At 34.9% G+C, this 11,567-nt stretch overlaps 1 protein-coding gene across 1 annotated transcript; it reads right to left on the reverse strand.

Moving 5' to 3' along the window:
* Positions 1–9,977: 9,977 nt before the first annotated feature.
* On the reverse strand, positions 9,978–11,321 carry LOC120075892 (zinc-finger homeodomain protein 2). The gene has a single exon (XM_039029631.1). It carries the CDS (start codon positions 11,024–11,026, stop codon positions 10,286–10,288), a length of 741 nt encoding a protein of 246 aa, XP_038885559.1. The 5' UTR covers positions 11,027–11,321; the 3' UTR covers positions 9,978–10,285.
* Positions 11,322–11,567: the final 246 nt, after the last annotated feature.

Here is an 11,567-nt window from a genome sequence, read left to right on the forward strand (position 1 = left end):
ATTGACCTTGAACTTGAAGATGGAGCAGCATCGACGGAGCCTCTAACTTAAAAATGGAGAAGCATCAATGAGACCTTCACGTTTGAGTTTGACAAAACATCGGCAAATCCTTCGCATTTGAGTTTGACGAAGCATCGGTGAATCCTCTACACTTGAGCTTGAAGAATTGGCGAATCCTCCGCATTTGAGCTTGAAGCATCAGCGAATCCTCCGCACTTGAGTTTGATGAAGTATCGATGAATCTTCACATTGAGCTCGACTTCACGACTTTGAGCATGAAGATGACATTGCAAAGCCTCCAGACTTGAGCATGAAGATGAAGCATCGATGAAACCTTTGAACTTGAAGATGGAGGAGCATCGATGAAGCCTGTAAACTTGAAAATTGAAGAGCATCGATGAAGCCTTTGAAATTAAAGATGGAGGAGCATCCAAGTTTGATTTTGAAGAGGAAGCGAAACGCATTCCAAGTGTGTGCCTTTTATTACTGTCTAGCTTCTTACGAGGGATGAACATCTTCAATCCGTTGTATTGCCCTCAATAGGGATGAATATCTTCAAAATGGAGTGTCATTCTTTAACGAGGATGATCAACATCAATCTTGTAGTATCATACTTTAGTGGTTGTGGTACCCTTTCTGATGGACTAAACTTGAATTTCTTTAAGTTGCCTTTGTACCCTTAAAGAAAGGGATCAAATCATGATGTAGTTCAAGCTTTTTTTTTTTTTTTACTGGACTGAACTTCAAGTTTCTTTTAAGCTGCCTACGTACCCTTCATAATGATAAGGATCAAGTCATAATGTAGTTCAAAAATATTTTTTTTATGCGCAACTGAACTTAAATTTCTTTAAGTTGCCTACGTACCCTTTATAATGACAGGGATCAAGTCATAACATAGCCGTACAAATAACTTTTTTTTGGGCTGTTCGCATTTTAAGCTCATGCGGGCCAGGAGCATCATGCAGTTTAGGCTGTTGCGATGAGAAGCTTCTTCATTTAAACTTCAGAAGCTCTTATTTCATCATAGTTTAGGCTCTTGTCAAGAGAAAAATTCCTCTTCATGCGTGAAGAGACACGACTGTGAATCTTTTTGTCGTTGTTTTCTTCATGGAATGACGTTGCCTTCAAGATTTTCATCTTTCCTTTATGTTGATCGCTTGTTGTCTTGAGACGATCAAAAGCCGATGCTGAAGGTCGATCCTTCTTTGATGTGGATATACTTAGCCTTTTGAAGGCCGAAGTTCGAGTAGAAGTAGTCGTTGGACATTGGTCTTATTCTCCTACAGTGGCCATACTCAATCTTTGAAAGCCTGAAGATCGAGCACTTAAAGGCTTAATACGATTGAAGATAGAAGTTTTTTCCTTCGTTTCTTCTGAGTCGTTGACTTCTTCGACAGTTATATGATTGTTGTCGACTTCCATTATGCCGACAGTGTGACATGCAATAACTTCTGATACTTTCTCTGGATGATTATTGAGAAAGCTTATTGGGAGAAATTCTGCCAAAGTTGTCGGCCGTCGGAATTGAGGGAAATCCTTGTCTTCTTTCTTAGCAAGCTTAGGCTTCCATGTCTTCTTTTTGCCTTTCTTTTTATGAGTCTTGATCCTTTTTCTATAGTTTCGATAGGAACATGACTCTTTTTGGGTGGAGAAGCACTTTGATAAACAAATTTGATCTTGACTGACTCAATTAAGGTATTAGTCTTTGGTAAGCAAGCAAACAACGACAGACATGGTATAAAAATCCATGCGTCCACCCTTGACGCAAAAGCGCTTAGCAAACTCAAATGCACCAGTGTCAGAAAGGCGAGCAAGGAGACCTCTAACTATAATTGAGAATACGGTGGGCCTCCGCTTGGCTGTCTTCTTTTCGACGAGTCATAACTATCCACCATTCATTGTCATCTTCAACGAGTTCATCTTTCTTTTCGGAATTTGTTATTTGAATCTCTTGTTGGAACTGAACAACTATAGGCTCGAATGCTTCAAACTTGATTAGGCTTTGTCTTTTAGCATAGGACACAGATAGTGTTGGAGCACTTGAAGTCGCCGCTATTGTAGCGTGATTTTTCTGAGCGACTTCATCCAAATCTAGCTTAATCTTCTTTTCATGAGCCAACTTCAGAATTCATTCCTTCAGCACGAAGCACTTTTCAATTGGGTGACTAATGACCCGATGATACTTGTAGTAGTTAGGATTATCTACTTTTCCTATTTGTTCCAGCCACTTGCATTCTAGTCGCTGAATAAGTTGCTTCACTAGCAGTTGCAACATATTTACCACATCAGAGTCTAGGAATGGATAAACCTTGTTCTGTCTTTCTTTAAGAGTTGGACGATTCCTCTCACCCTCATTGTGTCTTCTTTCAAATTTTGTTTGTTTTCCTTTGGAGGAAAATTTCAGCGAGGACACATGAACAACCATAGATTCTTTTGTAGCACTACTCACGATTTTTTCAGTGCCCTTGATTTCTTCTTTATCCTTTCTTTCTTCAGGGACTAGGAAATCTTTAGTTCCTCTTTTGGCGATGCTCAACTCCATATCATGAGCGTGTGTTACCAACTCCTCGAATGTACGAGGTTTTATAACTTGCATAATGTAGAGAAGTTCCCAGTGCATGCTTTGGGTGCATACCTCCACTATGGATAATTCAGTGAGTCTATCTTTACAATCCAAGCTCAGAGCTCTCCATCGATTGATGTAGACGATGACCGACTCTCCCTTTTGTTGTTTAGTGTTCGTCAGATCTATCATGCTAACGGGCACCTTGTGCTGTAGAAGCGGTTGAGGAACTCTCTTTTTAGCTATTCCTACCTGTCAATCACTTCTGGCTCCAAATCAGTGTACCAGTCAAAAGTGTTCCCTTTTAAGGTTCTAACAAACTACTTTACTAGCTAGTCTCCTTTGGTTCCTGCATTTTTGTAGGTTTCAATGAAAATTTCTTCCTTAATTTAATTTGCCACGCAATTTACTAAATTAATGACCAAATTCCAAATCATCAAATTTGGGACCAATTAGGAGTAGACATGTGTCTTGAATTGAAGTTGAAGACAAAGTCCAATGAAGCCATGTGGTTTCATCGTGACCATTGAATCAGATAAGCTTAATTTGGCCCAATTTGATATTATTATTTGGATTAAAATTCAAATATGCCCAAAAATAAGTTGAATTTGATCCGAATGTCAAATCAGACCCAAATCCAATTAACTGGTCCCAAATATCAGGCTCATTGACCAACCAAGCCCAAACCTATAGGCTAACTAGGCCCAAGCCCTGAAGCCCATCAGGGATCTCTATAAATAGAGAAGCTACCCTTATTTGCAAGGGTCAGCAATTCTATACTGTAGAGAGCTTATAAGAAATTCTCTACAATCATAAGACTCTTTGACTCCTGAAGCTGATCACACCTAAAGACTGAAGTCCTTCGAAGATACAAACATTCTGAAGACTGAAGTCCTTTGAAGATGCAAGCATTCTGAAGATTGAAGTCCTTTGAAGATATAAGCATTCTAAAGACTGAAGTCCTTTGAAGATATAAGTAATTCTACATTCAGAGAGCCTAGAGAGAATTCATCAACAAACAGAAGACTCTCAAGACTCCTAAAGCTGCACTCCTAGAAGATAGAAGACTTTTGAAGACACAAACACTCTTCCAAGATTTCTACTCTAAGAACGTTATGTGCTTTTCTTTTTCAAGTCAAACACATCCACCCAACTGAGGGAGAATCAGAGAATCAAGTACTAAAGATCGAACCACATCACATCAAATCAACATAAACATCAACACCAACTCAAGTTCAATCCCACGAAACAAGTTTCTCCATAAGCCTCGTACGAACATAATCCTCCACGAAGATCATCAAGCCCAAAGGCCGATCATCCAATAAGATCAATAAGCCCAAAGGTTGATCGTCCAAAAAGATCATCAAGCCCAAAGGCCGATCATCCAAGAAGATCATCAAGCCCAAAAGCCGATCATCCAATAAGATCAACAAGCCCAAAGGCTGATCGTCCAAGAAGATCATCAAGCCCAAAGGCCGATCATCCAAAAAGATCAACAAGTCCAAAGGTCAATCATCCAAGAAGATCAACAAGCCTAAAGGTCGATCGTCCAAGAAGATCATCAAGCCCAAAGGCCGATCATCCAAGAAGATCAACAAGCCCAAAGACCGATCATCCAAGAAAATCAACAAGCTAAAAGGTCGATCATTCAGAAAGATCAACAAGCCTAAAGGTCGATCGTCCAAGAAGATCATCAAGCCCAAAGGCCGATCATCCAAGAAGATCAACAAGCCCAAAGGCCGATCATCCAAGAAAATCAACGAGCTAAAAGGCCGATCATTCAGGAAGATCAACCAACTTAAAGACTATAGTTTGTTTTAAGAGCATCACAATATTATGTATTAGAGATTGTACTAACTTTCCATAAAATTAATACAAATACAAAGTTCAAGTTCCACGAAATAATTTTCTATTGAAATTTCGTGCGAACAAATTGCAAACAAATTGGTCCCAACTTTATAATTTATTCGTCAAGATTTGATTGGTCCAAAATTTCTCCTTCAATGGTTATTTATAATTTTGTTTATTATTAAATAAAGTTCTCTTATATTTTCAACTCCCAAGTCCCAATGCGAAATCAAAAGATTAAGGTTCCATCTAGTAATCATTTTTTCTTTTGTTTTTGCTTTTGAAAATTAAACCTATAGACACTACTCTCACATCCAAATTTTTTTCATTTGTTATCTACTTTTCACACTACTACAAAATATACATTACTTGACCCTTGCAGTTTTTAATTACTTGACGTTTCTTTTTAAAAAAAAAAGTCAAGTAATGACCTTTTAGAAAAGAAAATGTCAAGTAAAAGGGTTAAAAAAGCGGAGATTGACGGAATGTTTCAGATATTTTCATGCGATCCATTACTTGACACGTTTTTCGTGTCAAGTATAAGAAGCTTTTACTTGACATATTTTTCGTGTCAAGTAAAATATTAAAATAATATTTTTTTAATCTTTATTTTTTCCCCTCCCTCCCCCATTTTTATTTTCCTTTCAAATTTGGTTTCCCTCTTACCAAAATTATTATTTTAAAGTTAAATGCCCTAGACCAAAATTATTGTTTTCAAATTGGAAGAGGATGGGTTGCTTTTGGAGATTGGGGGGAAAGGAATTTAATAGAATGAAATTGAAAAAGGAAAAAAAAAAAAAGGTAAATATGTTATTATATTATTTTTTTTTCCTTTTTTTTTCCTTTTTTATTCTTTTTTATTTCCCTCTCCCTCTCTCGGTTCACCCTCACGCTGTCGAGATCTCCCCCCAAATCTTCATCTTCTTCGTCCGCCGTCCGGCCCCTTCACGCCGCTTGTTGCCCTTTGCTGCTGCCGTCGATTGTCAAACCCACGCTGTTAGTTTTGTCGACGGTAGCTTCCATCACACAAAGGAACGCCCCCAGTTCCATCGCCGTCAGTTTCTTCGTCGTGTCCCTCCAGCACTCGCACCCGACGGTCGTCTGACACCTTCTTCACTGGTTAAATCAATGTCACAGGTAAGTCCGTCGAGCTGCCTTTAGTCAGTTCCACCACCCAGTTCGTTCACGTCAATCGTCGTTATTTGTCTCAGACCCGTCAAATCCAACATCTAGTCATCGTTCTGCTTGGTTTCGCTAGTCGTCGCCGTCGAAAACTCCACGACCGGCGGGGGATCTAGTGGGTAAAGAGATTCATGAATTTTTTTTTTTTGGTTTTCTTTGGTTAATTTTTGTTACCCACTTGATTTTGGTTTGGATTTTAATTTATCCATTATGGTTGGATGCTAGATTTGGAGGTTTGAAGGTCTTGAGATACTGTCCAGCGGGTCGAAGGTTGTTTTAGTGTGTCATAAGTCATTTTCTAGCAGATTTGAAGTTGTTTCGAAGGATTTTAGTGAGTACGAAGGTTTTGAAACCCTTTTTGGTTGATTGTTATTGCTAGAAATTGGTTGTGTGAGCTTTAATTGTGATGCATAGGTTGGAGTCCATTGGTGAAGTAATAAAGCGGATTTGGATTTTAGCCTAATTTTTGGGTAAGTCGTGTTGATAAGTTTGGAATGATTGGTCTATTGGATTTGGGCTTAAAAGTTAAAAGTGATTTTTGATTTGTGTTCTATGATCTTTGAAGTGTTGGAAAGTTGAGTTGCTGTCCAATAGGTTTGAGATCGATCTTTACCAGGTTTTGGTAAGTTTGGAGGTTAGTATTAATAGTTTTTTGTTACCCATTGAATTATTGGTCAAGTAATTGAGTTATTTTCAATTTTTAATATTCAATTCAAAGATTTCAAGAGATTGAAAGCAAAGTTAACGATGTTTGGACGTTTTGATAAGTATTGAGGCCTTGAAACTCTTTTGGAATTGTTATATAGTTGCTGGAATTTGCGTTTTGTAACCATTATTATTGAACTTTTCGTAGGTTGGATTACTTTGTTGTAGTTTTGAAGTGGCATTCGAATGATGTTTATTTAATGCATCTGTATGATATGTGTATTAATTATTGGCTTTGTATTGTAGTGCCCTTTACAAGTGGGAACTGTCAAATGTGGGTATTACGTTATGAGATATATGCGAGAAATCGTGACTAAAGAGAAGAATATTATAACATATGTGGTATGTCTTTAAACTACTTATATATATTGTAACATTATAGATAGTGTAAATAGTAAATAAATATGTATATCTCACTTTCTATGTTTTATAGATTGATACGAGGATCTCGTACTCACAACTTGAATTCGATGAAGTACGCGTGGAATGGTCTGAATATTTAGGTCGCTATATCAAATGGATTTCCTATAATTGTGTATGTGGCTACGTGGGAATGCCTAAACTTTTTTTTGTGTAAATGTTTTGTTAAGTCATTATAGGTTATATACTTCAAAGAAATGTGTGGTAGAGGATAGAATTTTAGTCTTGTGATTTTTGGAATACATAGAACATATAGATTGGTCTTACAATTTTGGAATTATCATATATTAGGGTGGGTTGATAAAGTATATACTGTTATACGATTTGTCTTGTAAATTTTGAAATCGTTTATATAGACATGACTAATAGAAGAATGGGATTGTTTATTTTAGTATTCTCAATTGATGAAATATATGTGCAACTGTTTAGTTGATGAAATTGTCTTATTGGAACAAATGTAATGCAGAAAATGAGAAATGAAAATTAAATTTGAAAGTTTCATTGGAAAAAAAAACATAGATGACATTGGAAATGTGTCAAGAATTAGATTACTTGACCATTATTTCGTGTCAAGATAAAAATATATTTGACAAATAAAAAATGTCAAGAGTAATCACAATAATAAGTGTCAAGAATTAATACACTTGACATGTCATTAGTGTCAAGTGTATTATATTTCTTGACATGGAAATTATGTCAAGAATTATTTCTCTTGACGTTTTTATAGTATCAAGTTATGACATTATACTTGACAGTAAAATAGACGACGCTTTTATTAGCATCAAGTATACCTTCTACTTGACATTGAAAAAACGTCAAGTAATCCAATTTCTGTAGTAGTGTCACCAATGGTATAAAAAACAAAGCTAAATTTTGAGAACTAAATAAAGTATTCTTGTTTTGAATTTGGCTAAGAATACAACCATTATATTTAAGAAAGATGCAAATCATTGTAAGAAAATGGATGAAATAGGTTTAATTTTTAAAAACAAAAACAAATAGTTACGAAACGGCCTAAAAATGTAAACATCATATTTGTAATATACGGCTACATAACTTTCTAAAGAAACTAAGATTAAATTGTTCAATAGGGGTAATGAAAAATGAGAATGTTAATAATGATATTTGGACTCTTTCCTAGTGACAGTTCATCGTTCCACAATGGGCTTTCAATTCTTATCTAGGCCTCAATCGTTTTTGTCCTCTGTATCTTTTGACAAAAACAAGTACAACGAACACACTGTGTATTTTAATGGTATAATATTTAAGGTTCCTATCTACATCCTACACAAAAAAATAACTTTCATAATTTAAGGAAAAAAATGCTAAATGGTAAATTTAAATTCCCGCCTCTTTGTTTAAATTTCAAATAACAAAAAGAAAATGATTACAGTTTTTTGAACTTTCATATTTGTTTATCTAGTCCTTGAATTCTAATAAATGTCTAACGGTATGATATTTCAATTTGTAATTTTGTGTCCAATTCATCCTTAACATATTAAAATTCCAAAAATTAGCTAATTTATTAGACAAAAAATTTCTAATGACACATCCTATATTCTTACTTTTTTATGTTAATTTTACGAAAGGTTGAATATAGGTCAAAGACCTATAAGACACAAAATTTAACATTCAAAAACTTATTATCCAAGAATTGAAAGTTTAAATATTCATTAGAAACTTTTTAAAGTTTGAGGAGCAAAAATGAAATTGTAATTCAAGGATCATTAAGAAAACATTTATAGTTCAAGGACAAAATATACACCAAGATGAAAGTTTAAGTACTATAATTTAACCCAAAAAAATAATAATCATGAGTTTCATTTTAAGTTTCAATATATATATCGAGGATTATATATGAAACGGGTCTTCTTTTCTTATTACACCAAATGTAAGAGTGAAGATTTGAACCTTCAATCTTAATAATAAGATTTATCTTGACGATTATAAATCCAATGTTGAATTATCCCCGTTGTCAATAATTTTGGAACTTATACCATGTCAAGATTTGAAATCAAATTAAGAATTCTCCTTGATAGGGTTATGATGATCTTACATATGATAATATTAGTTCACGTATTTTTTTTAATTGCTTTTGATTAATTTGATTTAAAAATAATCATATCAATTAGGATTGATGTTAATAACCCAAACATTAAATAACAAAACGTTTGTTTTCCCCATATATCATATATTAAACTACCATTGGACCTAAATGCTTAAATAACATTAAAAAAAAAAGAAAAAAAAAGTAAGGTAATCTTAGCCTTGTTAGTCTATTATTGAAATAGAAATTTCTGAAAGAAAATAAATAAATAATAATGGAGGGTGTGAAGGAATCCAATTAGGAACAGAGATGGTTTTTCAGCTTTACGTTGATGAGATAGAAGGCAAAGGCAAAAGCAAAGAGAAAAATATATATGAATATGAAAATATCTTAAAATCTTAGCTGTATTGTCAGAGAGCAATAAACAAAGGTATTATACCAAAGCAAAGAAGAGTTTTTTTTTTTTTTTTTTTTCCCAAATAAAAAAACCCTCAAATGTTCAATGTTATTAATACACAAAAAACACAAACATTAAATCAAAAAAAAAAAAAAAAGTTGAAATCAATTTTGACATCATTGTCCCGACACCGGACACAAGCTCAACACTTGAACTACATTAGTGTTCTTTACTTTTGCTACCAAAATCCACTTCCAAAGATTCATTCTCTTATTTCCCATTGGTTACAAACACCAAACTTGTTCCTTAAATAATTAACTACTTCGTTCTATATAGTTCCATGTTACATTTAAAAAAGAAAACATAGTATACTTCCACACAAAATAAAGACAAGATCTTTAATAGCATTTATGTCATCTCCAATAGAGTCAAGCCGTATAGTTTTAGAAGTAATTCAACCATTTCAAAATGGTAATTAGTATATTTATCCAATAAAACTAAAACTCACTTAAATTGACATCTTAAAATAGGAAATAAAAATGTTTTAATCACCGTACTAAAAATATTTTAACTACTAAGCTATGTTCGTATCTGTAATTAAAGTGGCCCTCCGAAAAGAGGAAGAAGATGACAGATGTGAATAGAAACCAAAAGAAAAGAGCTGGCTTTGCATGCCTACCACGTTTGTTTCTTTTTCTTTTTTTTTTTTTTTTTTTTTTTTTTTTTTTCTTTGTTATTCAAAACTCCTCCTACATTTACAATCCAACAACCCCTTCATCCCAAAAATCCACCCAAAATAGAGAGAATAATTCCAATTTCAAATTTTCAACACAACCCCATTAATAAATGGTGTGTGCAATTCATTTTTTAATTCTTAACATCATCATCCTCATCAAATTCATACCTTCCCCCCAAAAAACTTCAAAACTACTCAAACTCATCCCAAAAAAAGCCCCTAGTTAATCTACCCTAGTTTTCAACCCCTAAATTGGGAATTTTTCTTCAACAATGCACTAAAGAACATGATCATAATCATCATGAAGAAGAAAGAAGAAGATCAATAATAATAATCCATTGCTAATTAAACTCACCAAATTAAAATGAAACAAAACCCTAATTAAATTTAGGGTTTCTTCCCCAAAGTATGCTTATTGTTATGCATCCACACCTTAAGTACTTGCCGACGGACTCCGGTTTCCGTACAGAATCGTTCCACGTCAGCCTCGTCGTGTTTCTGAATTGTCCATCCAACTTTCTCCGCAAACCCTAACATTTTCTCCTTTTGCTCTGTACTAAACTTTGTCCTAAATCTCTTCTTCAACAACCCACTTCCACTTCCTCCGCCGCCGCCGCCTCCTCCGCCACTACTACTCGGATTTGACGTATCATCCTCCTCCCTCCCCGCCGCCAGCAACGCCAACGCCCTTGGTTGAACTGGGGCTCCTCTTAAGTACACGTAAGCAGATGGGTGCGGGGTGGGCCCACGATATGAACAAATTTGTAGCTGCTGTTGTTGGTAATAGTAATGTCCTTGATCTGAATCCGTTTCTTTCCGGTGAAAATTCCGGTGACAGTTACAGGCGGCGCATTTTAGTGCATCTATACTCCCTTCTTCTCCCGCCGGCATAAATTCGCCGCAACCGTCCACCGCGTGTCCGCCGATTCCGATGGCGTGATTCTTCAAACACTCTCTATATCTAATATTACTCCCTCCGCTGCTGCTGCTGCTGCTTTTTCTCACCGCCGATGAACCTTCTCCGTGTTTGGGCCGAGTTGAAGCTGAGTTACTGAGCGAGTCGTAGTGGTGAGTGGCGATTGGCATCTCTTCCATTATTTCATCGTCGTTCTCCTCGTCAAATTCCATTTTTGAAGAATCCCCAAAAAAAATCGATTTTTTTTTGAAAAAAAAAATTAAAAATGAAAACTTTCTTTTGCCGGAGATTAGATTAAAACAAAACAAAATATGGGTTCTGTATATCTTCTTCAGATGTGTTTATAAATAAAACAAAACAACAAAATATTTTTTAAAAAATTAAAAAAGTAATTTTTTGGGGGGGTTTTCAAGTTAACCCTTTTGGAGAATAATAAAAAATATATAATTTAAAGAGGGGAGAAAAGAAAGGATAAGAGAGGGGATGAGAGAGTGGCCATCAATTTTTCCCCAGTCTGCCAAAAAAAAAAAAAAAAGACCTGTCTTTAATCTTTCTGTTTTCTAATGCCTTCCTCCCACTCCAAAAAATAAAAAAAATAAAAACCTTATTCTCTCAATTCTCCCACCTGTTTAATTTTTCTTATTTTTAATTTTTATTTGTCTGTTAATATGAATATAGCTCAATTCATTACCATCAATTTATAGTTTAGTTTAAACTTTGATGGATAATCACTTAGTTTCATTCGGTAACTAT

This window comes from Benincasa hispida, chromosome 4 (genome assembly GCF_009727055.1).
Source record: "Benincasa hispida cultivar B227 chromosome 4, ASM972705v1, whole genome shotgun sequence".
NCBI classification, from domain to species: Eukaryota; Viridiplantae; Streptophyta; class Magnoliopsida; order Cucurbitales; family Cucurbitaceae; genus Benincasa; species Benincasa hispida.